Source organism: Electrona antarctica, assembly GCF_951216825.1.
Source record: "Electrona antarctica genome assembly, chromosome: 7".
NCBI classification, from domain to species: Eukaryota; Metazoa; Chordata; class Actinopteri; order Myctophiformes; family Myctophidae; genus Electrona; species Electrona antarctica.
Genome location: NC_136812.1, coordinates 11,705,379 through 11,725,922, shown reverse-complemented (window position 1 = coordinate 11,725,922; position 20,544 = coordinate 11,705,379). Strand labels below are relative to the sequence as shown.

Here is a 20,544-nt window from a genome sequence, read left to right as displayed (position 1 = left end):
ACTGTACTGTACTGTACTGTACTGTACTGTACTGTACTGTACTGTACTGTACTGTACTCACCTCGGCTCCTCTTCTTTAGAGCGCTTTGGACAATACTTCTTTACCAGGTTCCTGATAGAGAGAGAGAGAGAGAGAGAGAGAGAGAGAGAGAGAGAGAGAGAGAGAGAGAAAGAGAGAGAGAGAAAAGAAAGAGAGAGAGAGAAAAGAAAGAGAGAGCGAGAGAGAGACCCAGAAAGGCAAGCAGGTTAGAATGAAGTAGTGTTGGACAAATGGGTACCGTGGAAAGCAAGTGGAATATACAATATATATTTTTTTATATAGGTGAGTGAAATTTATACAGTGGCAGGAAGAGAAGAAAAGCATAGATTGATACGATGTGAGAGCATTATTGAGGATGAATCAAATATTTAACAATCAGATTCTCTCTCTCTCTCTCTCTCTCTCTCTCTCTCTCTCCATCCCCTGAGGCTGACAACAATTCAGGCGAAGCAGCAGGATGCAAAGAGATGTAGCCTTACTAGAGAGCAGAATGTGTGGTGTGTCTACTGCTCTTTCAACACTAGAACATGTGCGTGCACACACACACACACACACACACACGCACACACACGCACACACACACACGCACGCACGCACGCACAAGACTTCTGGGAGTTGAATGTTTGATGGTTGTTTAGACATGCAGTAGCACTGTATATCCTACCCTGCAGGGACTTCCTTTGATATCAGACATGAAAACAATAAACCCTGCAGTGGAGAGTTCTACTGCTACACTGTAGCGCTAACCTTTACTCACTCCGAGCAGAGTGTGTGCTTAAATGAATGGAGTGTGTGTGTGTGTGTGTGTGTGTGTGTGTGTGTGTGTGTGTGTGTGTGTGTGTGTGTGTGTGTGTGTGTGTGTGTGTGTGTACTGTGGCTGTGCACAAGACTAAGGGTTATATTGTTTATTGTGTTGAGCATGTTCAATGTGGACACATTCAGAACAGAGTTGTTGAACAATTTGGCCACCGCGACTTCAAGGTTGTGTGCGTGTGCGTGTGCGTGTGCGCGCGTGCGTGCGTGCGTGCGTGCGTGCGTGCACCTACCGTAGCTGCTTGGCATAGTACTGCTCTATCTCCAACCTCTCCTTGACAAACTTTGAGTAGCGCTCCAGAAAATCTATCCCCCACTGAGTGTGTTTGTCCAGATTATCAAACTGGTCCTGGAGCAGAGAGAGGGGGGGGGGGGGGGGGGGGGGGTCGTGGGGGGTCAAGAGAGAAAGGAAGGATATGGGGAGACAGAGCGAGCGAGAGAAAGGAGGGGGGGAAATAGTGGTGGGGGAGGTGGATGGATGGGGAAGGGAGGGCAGAAGTGGGGAGGAGATGAAAGATGGAGATAAATGTTAGTACTTTAGGGACAATGGCTCAGGAGGTAGAGCGGCCGCTTGGGAACCGCTAGGTTCCCAGTTAGATGCCGGGCTCCCCCAGAGTTAGTGTCAAAGTGTCCTTGAGCAAGACCGAGTCTGAACCCAGTTTGCTCCCGATTTGCAGGTTGGTGTCTGCATGGTTTCCACCACCATCGGTGTGTGAATGGGGTGAATGTAAATGCACAATCTATGTAATGCACCTTGGATAAAGACGCTATATAAATGCACCATTTAACAATTTAACACATTGATTGCCAGGGTTTAATTAATTAATTATTCCGCCACCGCTTCTCTCTAAATAGACACTGGTACGCAGCCCTGAGGCCCCTGACCACTCGTCTATTCGGGGTCGTCTATCAGGTCGTCTCTAAAATGTATCAACACTGAGGATGTGAAATGTGTACTAGACTATGTGGGTGAAATTGAACGACTTACCCAAAATGTGACCTTTGACAGTGAACAACATAGTCAAATCTTCAATGTTAATGTAACTGTAAAAAATGTTTATTACACTCCGAGTTAGCAACCCTGAGGTTTCTACTGTGATAATTGGTCTATGGTGACAAGTCTGATGTCTGAAAGGCAAGCGTACACAAGCCTCAGTTCCCAAGGTGAACGCCTAGCAGCGGAAGCAATGCAGAGAGGCAGGCAAAACATGCTGACTAACATGTCAACTCTCTCTCTCTACGATCAGGGTAATTAAAAAAACCAAGGTTCAGCTGAGTGGGCAGAAACATAAAGATAAAATGGATGTACTTCTTCTGCCAGTGACTCGACAAGTGGGGCATTTCCTCTCTGACACACACACACGTGCGCACGCACGCACGCACGCACGCACGCAATCACACCTCTTTCCACATGCTCGTCTGTCCCTCTCCATCCTATTCTACGCATTTGGCAGTCTCATCCGAGGCTAAATTAAATGAATCCAACAGCAGATTAATGCACTTAACCCATTCAGGCCTGACGTCGAAATTAAAAAAAAAAAAAAAAGTGTTCTAAATCATGACAATTTTCGGAAAGATTTGAGGCACATTTTAACGATTTTTCAAAAATAGCAGACCTACAAGTTCATAGCGCGCCCACTCGGTGGCGCGCTATGAGCTTGTAGATCTGCTATTTTTCAATAGCTAAATTATAACAATGTTTAAAACACCAAAAGGGGTTCCCGCCCAAAAATGGGTTAATGGTTAATGTGGTTAAACGCTAACGTGACATGGATGCGTTCCAGGTCTCAATGGATTAACCATGTACAGTATGTTGGTGATAAGCAGGAGTGCAAGGAGGAGGACAACAGTAACCAGAGAATAGAATAGAAGTGTCATTCATTCCCACAGAATATCGTCCACAAGTGTACAAATGATAAAAGGCAAAGCACACAAAAAGGCCACCTTTCCACTACTCTTTACAGAGAGAGGAAGTCATATTCATCTCGTTTATCCGCGTGGCAGATATTATAATCAGCAATGTTGCTTTATTTGATTGTTAGCAACGCATGGAAACTTGACGGGCAGACGGGCAGATTTTAATAATCACCTGGTAGGCTGCCCTGGAATGAGCCAAAGAGGCGAAAGGCCAACATGGCAGCATCGTTCACAATCACAACGGTGAAGGTGAGATGTTGTGGGAAGGGTCTGCACCCCCAGGGTTTTGAATTGTTTCATAAACCTGGTCAGGATCACAAGTTCCAAGCATCCATGTTTTAGTGGATGCTGCGATTAAATAGCTCTGTTATTCTAAATGTTTCATATTTTACTACTTCATTCTTTATTAGTTATTTTGTGATTCTGATGACGTCTTTAGATGATTCCGCAAGGTAATGATCGATCACAATTCGACAAATCCATTGTATTCCCACCAACTAACCTGACATCTACCCTCCTGTTTCTCATCAGGTCATAGTGTGTGTTTATCTCTAGGGCAGATATGCTGGTAGCAATAGCTCTACTCAACTGGAAAAACCCCATGTTTTACAGCCCCCTGCACACACAGCCCCCTACTCGGTACAGTAGCCCCCTGCACACACAGCCCCCTACTCGGTACAGTAGCCACCATGCACCACGCTGTGTGTGCACGGTAGCCAACATGTGCATGTTTATAAGAAGATCATTTTGGGTACTGCACATAAAGAGCATGTTAGGGTTAGAAATAGAATTTGATTGATTGCAAAATGTATTTAAATTCAATTTTGTCTGACACTACACCAGGAGAGACGCACGATTAAAAACATCAGTCAGGAAGTAAGCCTGAATGTTTTGGTAAGGTTTTTTTTTGCCTTTATTACTCATCAATTCTAGGAAAGGACGCTGGATTGGAGGAAAAGAAGAATCACATACATTAGCCTAGTTCTGTCCTGAGGTCAGCTATCTTAAAAGAAGGAGCCGTAAAATCAGCCTGTAAGGTCCAGATTGTACCAGATAGGGAGAGCAAGAGAAACACGAGATGGTTGCCTCCTTGACCGTGTGTCCATCCGGTGATCATATTCTTCAAACACAAAGACAGCAGAGCAGGCTCGTAAGGCATCACAGAGCAGAACTAATTAACTTTTTGTAAATGGTGACCTGCATTTATCCAAAGTGCTTTACAATGTGTATTACATTCACACACTGATGGCGGAGGAAACCTAGCAAGGCACCAACCTGCTCATCGGGAGCAGCCAGAGGTTCAGTGTCTTGCTTGGGGCGATATAATATAATATAATTTTTCAAGCAGCATCAGTGATGCACGTTTCTTTTTCATGATGTTTTTTAGGGTTATTTTTCAAGTTACTCAACAGTACAACCACCCACAAGGTAACAAAAACTAAAGAAAATGGAGTAACAGACCATTTAGACCAAAATACGTATTATTTTTGGCAAACGAAGCCGTCGTTTCTGCTTCAGTGTCTGAAGGCTGGACGATATCTATGACAAGGCATATCGTGGAGAGTGGAGACATTGTATCGTGGAGACGATATTTATCACCATATTGACCATTTTGGACTGACAGTCACAGTGGCCTATTGAAGCTGCATGCTTCCCCCCCCCCCTCTCTTTACACCCCCCCCCCTCCTTTTTTCTTCTCCTCTGTACATAGCATTTTATATGTTGTGGTGACAATTTTGATCACGTGAAACAGTAACCGCCATAATGTGATGCATCAATATGGACAGTGCATTGGAGATAATTAATTAATTAATAATGAATTACCGGTATTCATATTTATAATTAATATTTTTTCAACAGCTAAAGTTTAAAATAATGGTTAAAATAAAGTTTAAAATAATGGCAGTGGCCTTGTGGTTAGAGTGTCCGCCCTGAGACTGGGAGGTCGGGGGTTCGATCCCCGGGCCGGATCACAAATGACTCTACAAATGGGACCCAGTGCCTCCCTGCTTGGCACTCAGCATCAAGGGGTTGGATTGGGTGTAAGTCCCTGCGACATACTAGCGTCATGTCCAGTTGGTGAACTTGTACATCAAAGCTGCCTCACACCACAGAAACAGGAGATAGGCTCCTGCTCCTATGGCTGGAGCCATAGGGCATGGCTCGGCCATGGCTCGGCCGGGCCTCATGACATCATGGCAAGGCTTACTTTACATATTTATAATTCATAATTTTTCAACAGCTAAAGTTTAAAATAATGGTTAACCCATTTTGGGCGGGAACCCCTTTTGGTGTTAGCATTATGTTATGCTTTAGCTATTGAAAAATAGCAGATCTACAAGCTCATAGCGCGCCACCGAGTGGCGCGCTATGAACTTGTAGGTCTGCTATTTTTGAAAAATCGAAGAACGACTGACATAGAAACATAGCTTTTTCAGAAAACTGTCAGGATGTAGAAGACATTTTTAGAATCTGATCTCAGGTCAAAATGGGTTAAAGAAGTGGTTAAAAGCTATAAGGTGACACAGACGCGTTCCAGGTCAGCTGGGCCTCTGTAGTGGTGTCTTCATGAATTAATAAGGATATGATGAGCTCATCCTGTGGGCTGTAGCTACTGCTGAATGATCCAGCCAGTCCAATGGGCTCACTCACTCACTCACTGGGGAGATGACAGCATGGTTACCGAGCGGAGCTTAGCTCTCAGCTTGCGGGACTGTAGGATGGTGTGGGGAGGATTATGACAGCGTCGCTGACGGGACCTCTGAGAGAGCCGCAGTCTGGCTCACAAAGCCACAGACGGCTCCATATCTGCACCTTTAACCATACCTACAATATACAGTCACAGTAACATCCAGATTGTTCTTTTAAATTCTGAGAGTGTAAAACTGTACCCATACTACTAGGGCTCCACGATTAATCAAAAACGATCAAGTTTTCACAATTACCGTATTGTCTCGAATATAAGTCGACTCTGATGTTGTCTAATGGAGACAGCCAAAGAACATTCAAAACAAAACAAAATTAAAAAAATATATATTAAAAATAAAAAAACAACTCCAATATAGTCAATATACAAAGCAGTTCATGGTCACAAACATCATCCAGACAAGACAGGTTGGCTAGTCAGGCGACAGCTATTCAGGTTCAATCGGGGGCACAAGTGTAAGGCGGTCAACATGAGATAGAAAAGGCTGCCAAGCTTTACTGAATTTGGAGATTGAGCCACGCAATGTGCATTTAATTTTTACCAATTTTAAAAAATATAGTATGTCAGATATCCAACGGGAATGTGAAGGGGGGTATGTTTTTTTCCAATGCATAAGAACAAGACGTCTTGCCAGAAGCGTCACAAAAGCGACAAGGTCAGATTGATATTAGGCAGGGGGATAGTTTCAGGAAGGACACCAAATAGGGAAATAATAGGGGATGGCTCTATGGGCAACTGTAACACATCTGAAATAGTATCAAATATAGCTGCAGACTTTCACTTGTAAGGGAGTATTTCTACATCGCAGTATTGATACTTTTGCTAAAAGTAAAACATTTGAGTACTTTTTCCACTACTGTTCACTTATGTCATCAGGGCCTGCCGGTTAACAACTTGGAGAAGAGTGCAGATGGGGCCAGCAGCAGGCCGATGCCTGTGAACCAGTCAGTCTTATATATAGTTACACAACACAACAGAGCTAATGCTCAGGTTGTGTGTGTACACTGGGTTCAGTGGCAACTCCCCTTTGAAGGGAGTGTGTTTATGTTGTGTGTTGTGCTGTGGGCCTGCTGTGGGTCTGTGTGAGCAACGAGTTGGGTGGCTACATGTGACGGGAGGAGGAGGTTTTACGATGTTGTGTTGTCGTCCACGTGTCCAGCAGTTATGCCGGTTTATCTTCATTCTTCCTTTAGAAAATATATATTTCGTTTCCATCTTTCAGAACATAGTTGTTTCAGTGGTTTTATACATTTCTTAACTCATTATTTTGTTCATGATATAATTGGTCCTTGAATGCCTTTCTAGCCTCGTTTTTATTGTTACTCCCCTGCCCTGAAAATTCATTTTCAGGGCAAGACCCCATTTGAAAAGGATGCCCAGTTTGACATGCATAGGCTACTGACCCTCATTTAATGCCATTTATATCTGGGACCCCGGACATTTTTTTTAAATTTCTTCCGCGGGCCGCAAGGGGGCGCTCCGCGGGCCGCAAATGGCCCGCGGGCATCCTATTGGGGAACCCTGCCCTAGACTGTCTGAGATTACCAAAATAATAATATTTAAACTTGAAAATGTATAACATCTTATTTGGTCAGCTGTTGCAACTTGCCCTTGTCTCCACCCTAGGATTAACATAACAACTAATTTCATCATCCTCATCATCAGAGGTTTCCAAACTTGTCATAATACATTGTGATTATACTGATCATTTCAAAAATAATTGTGGTGATCATTTGTGTCAGTTATCCTGCTCTAACCCATGCCCTTCTGTCAGTTATACTGCTCTAACCCATGCCCATTTGTGTCAGTTATACTGCTCTAACCCATGCCCTTCTGTCAGTTATACTGCTCTAACCCATGCCCATTTGTGTCAGTTATACTGCTCTAACCCATGCCCATTTGTGTCAGTTATCCTGCTCTAACCCATGCCCATTTGTGTCAGTTATCCTGCTCTAACCCATGCCCATTTGTGTCAGTTATCCTGCTCTAACCCATGCCCATTTGTGTCAGTTATCCTGCTCTAACCCATGCCCATTTGTGTCAGTTATACTGCTCTAACCCATGCCCATTTGTGTCAGTTATACTGCTCTAACCCATGCCCATTTGTGTCAGTTATCCTGCTCTAACCCATGCCCTTCTGTCAGTTATCCTGCTCTAACCCATGCCCATTTGTGTCAGTTATACTGCTCTAACCCATGCCCATTTGTGTCAGTTATACTGCTCTAACCCATGCCCTTCTGTCAGTTATCCTGCTCTAACCCATGCCCATTTGTGTCAGTTATACTGCTCTAACCCATGCCCTTTTACTCTGTCAGTTATACTGCTCTAACCCATGCCCATTTGTGTCAGTTATACTGCTCTAACCCATGCCCATTTGTGTCAGTTATACTGCTCTAACCCATGCCCTTCTGTCAGTTATACTGCTCTAACCCATGCCCTTTTACTCTGTCAGTTATCCTGCTCTAACCCATGTCAGTTATCCTGCTCTAACCCATGTCAGTTATCCTGCTCTAACCCATGCCCTTTTACTCTGTCAGTGTAGGGAAACGTGCCGCGTCTTATCAGTACACGCCAGGTTAACCCATTTTGACCTGAGATCAGATTCTAAAAATGTCTTCTAAATCCTGACAGTTTTCTGAAAAAGCTGTTTCTATGTCAGTCGTTCTTCGATTTTTCAAAAATAGCAGACCTACAAGCTTGTAGCGCGCCACTCGGTGGCGCGCTATGAGCTTGTAGATCTGCTATTTTTCAATAGCTAAAGCATGATAACATAATGCTAACACCAAAAGGGGTTCCCGCCTAAAATGGGTTAACGTCACCACAACATCCTGTTGCATTGATAATCACAGGAAGTGATGTCAACAATAGCGTGAGACAAGAGCCTCACTCACGTGTTTGGGAGCTCCTTGTAAACTCCAAAAACAATGTGCAGTATTATTTATTTAGAAAAGGGAAAGTGGGACGCGACTATCGAAACGGCACGTGTACACAAAAGGATGACGTCTTCTGTATGACTGTATCCATCCTCTCTCTGTTTTTTAACCCATTCTGGGCGGGAACCCCTGTTGGTGTTTCAAGCATTATGTTATTGCTATTGAAAAACAGCAGATCTACAAGCTCATAGTGCGCCACCGAGTGGCGCGCTACGAGCTTGTAGGTCTGCTATTTTTGAAAAATCGTTAAAATGTGACTGAATATATATTTCAGAGCGAACATTTTTAACTAAAATAGTGGCTTCTGGGGAGGTCCCTGGAAATACATATTTTGAGATGGGGGTCCGTGGCCCAATAGAGATAATTCTGGGGGTCCTTGACATGAAAAAGGTTGAGCACCACTGCATAGAAACATAGGTTTTTCAGAAAAATGTTAAGATTTAGAAGCCTTTTTTTTAATCGACCTCAGTCCAAAAGGGGTTAACTGCTGTGCTGCCACCATGACAACCAAAATTCCCCCTGTGGGATCAATACAGGTCTATCTATGCATCTATACACACACACTCACAAGCCCCAGAGTGTGCAGAGAGAGTTGCTCTGAACGTATCTCTGCTCTATATCTGGGTTTTCCTTTGGAATCTATTCTAATCTAAACTCATTTAACAGTGAGTCAAATCAGAGGCAGGTCACGACTTTGCCAAGCCGTGATTATTATCGTAAAAGTTCAGTTTGGGCCGGACGACGAGTCGACAAACATAGATGTTGCGTAGTAACGCTACATCAAAGCTAATCATAATTGTATTACGTTGCAGCAAACTTCTGGGAAAAACACCAGAGTAAGACATTATAAAGTGAGTATCCTGTCCTGATCGAGAGACACTAAATGGGTCACCAGAGTGTTCCCACATTACAAGGATGCTAGTTCCTTTTAATGAGTCTGAGGGCGAGACAATGAAATGGTCCTCTGGCTCCCAGACTGGGAGAGAGCATGGAATTGTTTTGTCTTCTGTTCGTTGTACACTCTTCTAGAGTCCACTGGTTCCCAAACACTGGGTCGGGACCCATTGGTGGGTCGCGGACACACTTTTGTGGGTCCCTTTATATTTGTTTCCTACATTTAGTTTTTAATTTGTATTACAAAAAAAAACAAAAAAACAACATTCCCCCAAAAATGCTAACATTTTCATTAATTAAAAACTAAATTCAATGATTTTTTTCAGTAATTTCATGAAGAAATCAAAGAAAAATCTAAGAAATTGCATACATTAGAAAACAAATGTTTAAATAGCAGCAGAAATAGCTGATCTACAAGCTCACTATACGCGCCGCGGTGCAGAGCGACGCGCTGTGAGCTTGTAGATCTGGCTATTTTCACTAGTTTGGGTCCCGGGGAGACCCAAACCTCTCTTTTGGGTCATGGGCTAAAGAGTTTGTGAACCACTGCTCTAAACCTATAACCAACCAATCAGACGACTGGACTGGTCTTCCAGAGCCAATCAAAACAGCCAGACAGACAACCCTAAGCTCCTAGCTGTGCATTCCATGGGGGAAGGCAAGGTTAATTAGCATAGAAACCTCAACTAGGACAAAAGCCTCATTACACTATGGCATTCCAGAGCATCACGCACGCACGTACATACGCACGCACGTGCAGACACACACACACACACACACACACACACACACACACACACACACACACACACACACACACACACACACACACACACACACACACACACACACATACACACACACAGTTGGGATGGGGTGGGAAATGTCAACTTGTCTGCAACAACACTGGCATCACACTGAAGACCACCGGACTCTTCCTGGAATACGCCTAGTGTGTGTGTGTGTGTGTGTGTGTGTGTGTGTGTATGTGTGTGTGTGTGCATCTTGTGTTTGTGTACAGAGAAGCAGACAACAACCTGTCTCTGCGATGCTTAAACCACAAGTTTCAACGAACCAATCAGAATGTAGCCAATGTGCGGTAAGAGCCAATAGAATTATAGATTAACACAGTACTGTTAATTATAGCAGGGATGGAGATTGTAACTAAGGAAGCACTGTATACTGTGTTCCCTTTTCATGTCAAGTTCAATTCATTTTAAAGCACTGCTGTACCTATACAAATACTACTTAGATACAATATCATGTAATACACAAGTGTACTGCTCATATAGGTGGAGATATGTGTCACAATGTACACCGCCACTGGTGTATCGTCCACGTATCGGTATCGGACAATATTTGCCATTATCGGTATCAGCAAATAAAACTGGCATCAACACCCCGAACGCCCGGGGTTATTTAACCCATTAAAGGAGCATTCAGTGATTTGGGTGATTTGGAAAACCACCCAGTCCGCCCCGGTAACAAAATGTGCACATGCACGCTCTACAGTGGGGGGAAGTGCAACAGGCCAACAGCATGTGCACCAAAGCCCGCCCCCACTCGATTATGATTGGAGGAAGGCCCCTCTCATCCTGATTGGATGAAGGCTTTGCCACCCGCCACCAAAACTGAAACTAGGGTTTTTTGACCCACTGGGGACAGGGAGGAACTCCTTATATGGTCAGCACACTCTATAGGTGGGATTATCCAGAAAAAAAGAAAAAACAAGTGATATTTGAATTAAGTCAAATCACTGAATATACCTTTAAACCATAGCGGCCAGCGATTTATAGCAGCGGAGCACATTTAGCGACGGGACGGACCGGATGTTATCCCGGGTGTGGCTGAAGTAGCCGTCTAGCACATAATCTTTTCTTAGAATTGGACGGAATGATTTAGATCAAGAGTTATTAACGTTTTAAGATTTTCGATCTCATCGGCTGAAATGGGGGGGGGGACATTTTCGATGACGTCCCACCGGACGTTGCGCAACAGGCACACAAGAGGGAAATAAAAACAACAAGAACTAAATAAACATATATCGGTATCAGTATCGGCGAATGGATAAATTGTTATATTAAACATCGGTATCGGTCAAGAATAGAGGGTAACTATGCGTGTGACATCATCATCGTACCCGGAAGTTACGGAGTGGCAAAAAACCTACTTTCTGGCCTTGACATCGGATTGCATTAAATTACGTTAAACTACGTTAAACTCACTTTGCTACTAACTTTATGTATGCGCATACCCTCCATTCCCATATTGGTGCATCCCTACTGAAATCAGATTGTCACCTAGTGCGGTACTGCAATTTCTGTAGCCCACGCTACGCCTAAAACAAGTCATCATTCACTCCCATTCTCTGCCTCCGTCTGTCCCTTTCAGAGTAGTGTCTCTGTGTAGATCAGTGGATTTCAACCAGTGGTCCTTGAGGGGGTTCCATGTGATGATCCCCAGCTAAATGATGGAGAGTTGGTAACCAAATGGAGACTTATAGATCTTTATTACATGGCTTGGTTGAATGCTTGATTCTGATTGGTCAATCGCTTAATTCAGCGGTGAGTTATCTCATGATAATGACCGCTCCGCTGTATAATGACCGCTGCCTAATCAAACCCTCTGAGCACCACCAGCTGCGCGGCTGCGCCCGCTTGATTTACTGCCGTTTCCAACATAACAGCCATGTAAACACACACACTACTCACACACAATGTAATTTACAGCTAAACATTGCTCTTAAAAATGTTTTTGAAAACATTTGAGCGAGAAATAGACGAAGCAGCTGGACCCGAAAATGGATTCTATTTGATCAACTCACTTCCTTGTTTTCCGACAGTGCTTCAGCCCTGCAGCTGGGCAGACGCAGCCAGCGCGAAGTTATGGAATACTTTTTTTGGATCAATGGATTAATTTATGTTAGTTAGCCATGTAATAAGCGGGATAATATCTGGCTAGGTGGTCATTGTCGGGATATAATTCACCTTCAGGGAGTGTAACCACCTCGGCTTCGCCTCGGTGGTTAAACTCCCTGTCGGTGAATTATCTCCCGACAATGACCACCTAGCCAGATATTATCCCTTACTTAACCCCTGAGAGCGTAAAATGAAACCGAATGGACCCGTACGGTACGCGTCCATTTGGTTTCATTTTACACTCTGAAGAGTTACATTATTGTTAAACTTCTGCATTTACTTAATTTACAAGATGTCTACACAATTAGAGAATGTAGAATAATTTTTATTTTGATCAACGTTTGCCAACAGCATGGAATTGTGTGTCAACGATAACAAACTGTGCTTTAGTTCTGGGTCTGAGAGGCTAAATGTCCTCAAATGGTGGTCCGTGGCTCAAATGCACAATAAATAATGGGCCTTGATGTGAAAAGGGTTGAAAACCACTGGTGTAAATCACAGACTGTTCCTTTCAGAGTAGTGTCTCTGCGTGTAGATCACGGGACTGTTCAGTGTGTTCCGAGTGAAAAGCTGCCATCCTCGTTACAGTGACTGATGCGTGCACGAGACAATACGCACTGGCTCCTCAAGTCTGAGCTGCTATGGTACAATATATCACACGGAGTAGTTCCCCCTGTCTGCTGAACTCTACAGGCAGACCTCCTACTGTTCCCCCTGCCTGCTGAACTGTACAGGCAGACCTCCTACTGGCGTTACTTACATTCCTTAATACAGAATAGATGAAGAGGAAATTAAATGGATTGTCAAAGAAATGGGGCTTAACCCATTTAGAGCCGAGACCGATTCAAAAACACGCACTTCTAAAACCAAACCTAAGGTTTTCTGAAAACTTTCAAATTCTTATTAAAAAAGAAAAATCACACCTGTGTGAACTGAGTGGTGCAACTCCCCTCTCCCCCTGCCTCTCTCTCTCTCTGTAATTAGCACTAGGCAACAGTGCAACACTATCTCTCTCTCTCTGTTTCTGGCACGCCACTTTTGCCCCTACTGGTACTCATAGTCACATAGCCACACACATAGCCACACAGTCACATAGGTTAACACACAGTCACATAGGTTAACACACAGTCACATAGGTTAACACGGACATTGCTGTTCCTTGGAGTGGTTGCACCACTCAAAAAAAATTATTATCTTGCTATATGAGAGACAGAGGTGTATGAGACACAGAGGCATTAACAGTATAACAAGATCATAGGTTACACCAGGTCTAAAAGGGTCAAAATTATGAAATAAAACAATGTTTCTTTTTCTTGATTTTTTTTTCTTGTTTGTTTTGAGTGGAGCCTTATGGAAAGGATTCTGCTGTGTATTAAATGTATCTTGTATAACAATAGGGTAGGAGTTCACAACACTGGCATGGTGTGCCGAAGGCCTAGCGGTTAAGGCGCATACCACATATAGGCTCTAATGCAGCTTGACAGCGAGTCGCGAGTTTCATTCTCAAACCCAGCGGCCTTTGCTGCGTGTAACTCCCTGTCTCTCACTCCCTGTTTCCTGTCACTCACTGTGCTATCCAATAAAGGCAGAAAAGGCCCAAAAATATCTTTAAAAAAATAATAATAATAACAACAACACTGGCACAATAGGATCTTTGTTTCCAGAAACCCCAGGGACGGCGGTGGCTCAGGGGTAGAGTGGCTGGATGGTAACCGCAAGGTTGCCAGTTCGAACCCGGACTCCCCCAGAGTTAGTGTCGAAGTGTCCTTGAGCAAGACACTGAACCCCTAATTGCTCCCGATGTTTTATGGGTTTTCTTTGAATTTTCTTTGATTACTTCATGAAATCACTGAGGAAAAAATATATATCATGGAATTTTGGTTTTTAATTCATGAAAATCTTTTGACTTTTTGGGAATGTTTTTTTTTTAACTGTTTAGAAATAATAATAATTTAAAAACTAAATTTAGCAAAAAAAATGGGACCCATAAAAATGTGTCCGTGACCCACAAATGGGTCCTGGCCCAGTATTTGGGAACCAGTGCTGTATGGACGGGAACCCGTTTTGGTGTTTTAACTAAGCATTATGTTATACTTTAGCCATTGAAAAATAGCAGATCTACAAGCTCATAACGCGCCACCGAGTGGCGCGCTACAAGTTTGTAGGTCTGCTATTTTTGTAAAATTATAAAATTTCGACGTCAAGCCTAAATGGGTTTAAGTAGTGTACAGTATCTGGGGCTTGCTGCAAGGCATCCTGAGAGCCTGTGAATGGGAACCAGTGCTGTATTAAGTAGTGTACAGTATCTGGGGCTTGCTGCAAGGCATCCTGAGACTGAGAGCCTGTGAATGGGAACCAGTGCTGTATTAAGTAGTGTACAGTATCTGGGGCTTGCTGCAAGGCACCCTGAGACTGAGAGCATGTGAATGGGAACCAGTGCTGTATTAAGTAGTGTACAGTATCTGGGGCTTGCTGCAAGGCATCCTGAGAGCCTGTGAATGGGAACCAGTGCTGTATTAAGTAGTGTACAGTATCTGGGGCTTGCTGCAAGGCATCCTGAGACTGAGAGCCTGTGAATGGGAACCAGTGCTGTATTAAGTAGTGTACAGTATCTGGGGCTTGCTGCAAGGCATCCTGAGAGCCTGTGAATGGGAACCAGTGCTGTATTAAGTAGTGTATAGTAGTGTACAGTATCTGGGGCTTGCAGCAAGGCATCCTGAGACTGAGAGCCTGTGAATGGGAACCAGTGCTGTATAGTAGTGTACAGTATCTGGGGCTTGCAGCAAGGCATCCTGAGACTGAGAGCCTGTGAATGGGAACCAGTGCTGTATAGTAGTGTACAGTATCTGGGGCTTGCTGCAAGGCATCCTGAGAGCCTGTGAATGGGAATCAGTGCTGTATTAATCGTTTACCCGCCAGGAACATAGGAATATTAACACGTAGAATCTTGTAGCCTGCCACAAACGGAAAAGCCGTTTTAACAGCGATGTATTCATTAATGCATGTTTTAATACGATCGTATCGAAATCTACCGTCCGTTAGCTTTGTTATGCTTCTGACACAATGGGCGCGGCCATTTTGAAAATGCGCACGCATCCACTAACATTGCCGGCTCTGTTTTCAGACGGCTTTATCTCACAGAAGCGACATTGCAGAGGACGCTTTGTCCCAGACAAGCGTTTTCAACGGCCTGTAGCAGGCGCTGTGATACTCGCGGTCCACTTTTTCCACCACCGACCGAGAGAACGAGCACCAGCTTCGTCAACACACACGGAATGGTTTCATAGTAAAATGCGATACGGATATTTGGCTCTTCAAAGTAAGTGTCACGCGTGATTAAACCATGGCAATACGCAATCGAGGGATTAATTAATGGCGGCAGGCTAAGAGTTAAGTAGTGTACAGTATCTGGGGCTTGCTGCAAGGCATCCTGAGAGCCTGTGAATGGGAACCAGTGCTGTATTAAGTAGTGTACAGTATCTGGGGCTTGCTGCAAGGCATCCTGAGACTGAGAGCCTGTGAATGGGAACCAGTGCTGTATTAAGTAGTGTACAGTAGCTGGGGCTTGCTGCAAGGCTCCCTGAGAGCCTGTGAATGGGAACCAGTGCTGTATTAAGTAGTGTACAGTATCTGGGGCTTGCTGCAAGGCATCCTGAGAGCCTGTGAATGGGAACCAGTGCTGTATTAAGTAGTGTACAGTATCTGGGGCTTGCTGCAAGGCATCCTGAGAGCCTGTGAATGGGAACCAGTGCTGTATAGTAGTACAGTATCTGGGGCTTGCTGCAAGGCATCCTGAGAGCCTGTGAATGGGAACCAGTGCTGTATAGTAGTACAGTATCTGGGGCTTGCTGCAAGGCATCCTGAGAGCCTGTGAATGGGAACCAGTGCTGTATAGTAGTACAGTATCTGGGGCTTGCTGCAAGGCATCCTGAGAGCCTGTGAATGTGAGGCTGTAATGTGAGATGCTGGGGCACGCAGGAGGAAGGAAGCAGTTGACTTTCATCTACACTTATTTCTTTTAGTTTTTTCAGAAAACCACTGTAACCTTTACTCAGTGGAGATAATACAACCAACTACCGCACAGGGGTCTTTTGGGGGGGAGGGGGGGTTAGCAGATAGCGTGTAGATCATCACTTAATAATAATAATAATGGATTTTATTTATAATGCACTTCACATTTGTGAAAATCTCAAAGTGCTACAATAAGCAAATGCATAAAATAAAAGAAGAATCATCACACCACTTAACTAGAAAGTAGAAACGGGAACAAAACACATTTAAAACATGAGGGGGCATAGCTAAGAAAAAGCTTCCCCCCGCTAGACTTAATTCATTAACTCGTATTGCCAAGGTTTTTCCCCTTTGTTTCAACCCTTATTTTGAAGAGCCAAATACCCGTAACCGGATGTTACGATGATGTAATGGTGTGTGTTATGTCTTGACCGGTTGTTGATCTCTCACTTTGTGCATAAAAAACCTGACCGCGACTATCACAGCGCCGGCTATCGGCCGTTGAATAAACCTTATTTTGACCAGAAACGCCATTCCAGGTGTGGGCGGGAACCCCTTTTGGTGTTAGCATTATGTTATGCTTTAGCTATTGAAAAATAGCAGATCTACAAGCTCATAGCGCGCCACCGAGTGGCGCGCTACGAGCTTGTAGGTCTGCTATTTTTGAAAAATCGAAGAACGACAGCTTTTTCAGAAAACTGTAATTTTCAAACAGACATTTTTAGAATCTGATCTCAGGTCAAAATGGGTTAACAGGGATATCTTGTGTTCAAGAGTTTGATTTAGATTTTTTTTTTTACATTTTGCAACCAGTATTTAAGTCTAGGACCAGGACGTCTGAGACCTACTGAGCCTGGTAAAAAACAAAAAGGTAAAAAGATGAATAAATAAAATATGATATTTTGGGATCCTGAGCTACTCTCATGGCAGCACAGCGGTGCTAAACGACACACACGAAAGCAATTAAGGCACTGCCTGACCAAACGAATGGACTGAATGAATCATAGAATGACCACTGTGTGAGTCACAGTGAGCCGCTTTAGAAATAAGACAAGATTACTTTAAGGGTGGTGGTGATGTATACTTGGTTGCACACGTGTGTCGAGGCACCAGAAATAGCCGATTTACAAACTGACAATGTTTCTGGTTGAACGAAGCATTTAGAGACGGATTCGATCATCATACTATAATCATCATCATACTATAATCATACTATAATTAACCAAATGTCTGAATGTGTGTCTGTCTGAATGTGTGTCAGAAACACTGCCGTAGCTCCTCACTGCCTGCACCAATCACTCCCACTTTTCACACAGGCATTGACCATAATAATATGGAGGTCTTAACGAAGCCCTTTTTCTAATTTAAAAAATTATAAATTAATAATGAATTTATTAGTGAATTAAACATGCGAAAACGCACCCAGGGCGCAGTACCCCCAACGGCCACAAGGGGGAGGGGGGGGCAATATCTCACAACGGGTAAGGGCTAGTCTAAATAACATACTGTAAAGGTCCCAGTCCTAATTCTAACGACATTTCATGGTAATCTCGCCTATGACAGTTCTTCTCCTCAATGGCCCACACAGACATTATGTAAAATATAATTTTTTACAACTATTCATTCACACCAGAAACGCTGATTGTGCGGACTGGACACACTCACAGCCAGACACGTTGCAGCAACGCACTACCCATGACGCAGAGGTGATGCTTCCGGTGTGTTCCGGGCCGTATCTTCCCTAGGGATAATAATACAGCAGCTAACCAATCTGCGCAACTGTCACTGCAAACTAGGGATTGTGCGTGCACTGCCGCTGTGACCAATTCCACTGATGGTTAACGCATTTTGAGCGGGAACCCCTTTTGGTGTTAGCATTATGTTATGCTTTAGCTATTGAAAAATAGCAGATCTACAAGCTCGTAGCGCGCCACTACGAGCTTGTAGGTCTGCTATTTTTGAAAAATCGAAGAACGACTGACATAGAAATATAGCTTTTTCAGAAAACTGTCAGGATGTAGAAGACATTTTTAAAATCTGATCTCAGGTCAAAACAATGTTTCAGTAACAGACTGAGTTCTCTCAACATGATGTCATTCACAAACTGAGTGACTGCCGGTTAAAGTTTAACCAGTCAGCCAGTATTAGCCAATGTGAAATATGCACAAGATAGCCAGCTAGAAAACAATGGAACGAATTCAACAGCAAAGAGCAAGACTGTATTGATACAGTTGGCACTTGGCAGAGAGGAAGATAGACGACGCATGCAGACAGACAGAGAGAGAAAGAGATGGAGACAGAGAGAGAGAGAGAGAAAGAGATGGAGACGGGGAGAGAAGAACATGTGTGTGTCATGTGCTGGAGATAAACATCATGGATGACACAGACTTAATCATCTGACCCCTGTTACCACAATAAACACACTGTTAATGCGGCCTGTGGACACAGTAACACACACACAAACATATGCGCGGACGGACATACTACACTACATACTACTACATACTGTACTGTACTGTAGTGCACGCAACAGGAAATGACTATATATATATATAGGCCAAACTGTTTAATAATGGCGAGGGAGAACAGTAGAGGATTCAGCTACAGACCGTTACTACTAATGGACCGTCGGGGGACAAACGGATCAGTTATAATCCAATTTATCTCCATTTGTGATATCAATGCCCTTTAATGTGTGAAGTAGATAAGTCAAGTAGCTTAGATCCGGCATGTCGCACACAATGGTTGTTAGTATTGTCTTTTAGTAAAGCACAATATCAAATGACTTTACCTACAAGGCTATATGGATATAGGTGAGAACTAATAGTGGGGTTGGACTTGGACGGTCGTTAACCGGCGGGAACCCCTTTTGGTGTTAGCATTGTGTTATGCTTTAGCTATTGAAAAATAGCAGATCTACAAGCTCATAGCACGCCACCGAGTGGCACGATACGAGCTTGTAGGTCTGCTATTTTTGAAAAATCGAAGAACGACTGACATAGAAACATAGCTTTTTCAGAAAACTGTCAGGATGTAGAAGACATTTTTAGAATCTGATCTCAGGTCAAAATGGGTTTAACGATTGACACAGATTTCCCACTGAGTCTGCCATTGCCTCTCTACTGTAAACCCTACTGTAAACCCAGTCCCATGTCTGTGTAAAGCTCTTCCTAGATACAGTGGAAAATACACACACACACACACACACACACACACACACACACACACACACACACACACACACACACACACACACACACACACACACACACACACACACACACACACACACACACACACACACACACACACACACACACACACACACACACACACACACACACACACACACACACACACACACACACCTGGGCACACCTCTCTCTCTGGTTAGCTGGTCAGGTTTCATAGCAACCTGATCTCCTCTATTGTCTTGTTCCCCTGCTGCCTCACATACACACACCCTGACTGACTGGTTAGACAAGACAGGGAGAGAGACGGAGAGAGGCTAGAATAAGAGTTTTGATATCTATCTCGGAGATAGTTGATAATTATAATCTTCTACAAATAATCCAGCTGGGATCGTGCCCTGCGTGGCCAGCTCAGGGGAACGCAACACTTATTCCATAAAGCAGAAGCAACAGCCCCAAATACAAGGTTTTGCGTTTTTCAGTGGTTAGTAAAAACAGTATCATGGCCAAAAAATGCGTCATAAGGAATGTATGAATGAATCATTACATAATTATACCAGATCTTTAGTATGTCCATCTCGCTGCGATGAAGCTATGGATAACATCTTTTTACAGATCACCCCTTTTAGCTCTCTGGAGACTGAGGCAGGAAGATCTTTGTGTGTATACTATCTGGCCCTGGAAGAACTGGTCAGTTGACTGGCCAAGTGGCCATCATGTTTGGTTCAACTAAACGGCTTTATATAAACAGTCTCTGCAGTGCACAGCTGCCGAGTGCACAAATCAACCAAAATACTTCTCCGTCTCCAAAGATCAACAGCCAACAAAATGACCAGCTGGGACTTTTTAACTTTCGTACCTCTCATTACATCCTGCTTTGAGCTTTTTACTCAGTCTTGGGTCAGGGCAGAACAGAAGGTTGTCATATTATTGTCCATGGTAGCCTGCCTGTGCAACCACATTATGCCAACTGAACAAAGCATTTACTGTACTCATTCATTTGCTTCCAACTTCAATACAAAATGATATTATTAAGTTTGGTTCCAAATCCAGGCAGGCTATAATTAAGGATTTTTCAGATCAGAGAGCATTGGATTTTAATTTTGTCTAGTATTACTAC

General features: G+C 43.6%; 1 protein-coding gene across 3 annotated transcripts in view; it reads right to left on the bottom strand.

The window, feature by feature from the left end:
* Positions 1 to 20,544, bottom strand: part of fnbp1l (formin binding protein 1-like) — an 81,517-nt gene that overhangs the window by 43,059 nt on the left and 17,914 nt on the right. For all 3 annotated transcript variants that reach the window (XR_013790365.1, XM_079505323.1, XM_079505322.1), the window contains exons 2-3: positions 1,087 to 1,202; positions 62 to 112 (exon numbers count right to left, since the gene is read on the bottom strand). Coding sequence is in view for 2 of the 3 variants with exons in the window: in XM_079505323.1 (XP_079361449.1) it covers positions 62 to 112; positions 1,087 to 1,202 (167 nt within the window). In the remaining variant the exon portion in view is untranslated. The remainder of the gene's footprint in view (positions 1 to 61; positions 113 to 1,086; positions 1,203 to 20,544) is intronic.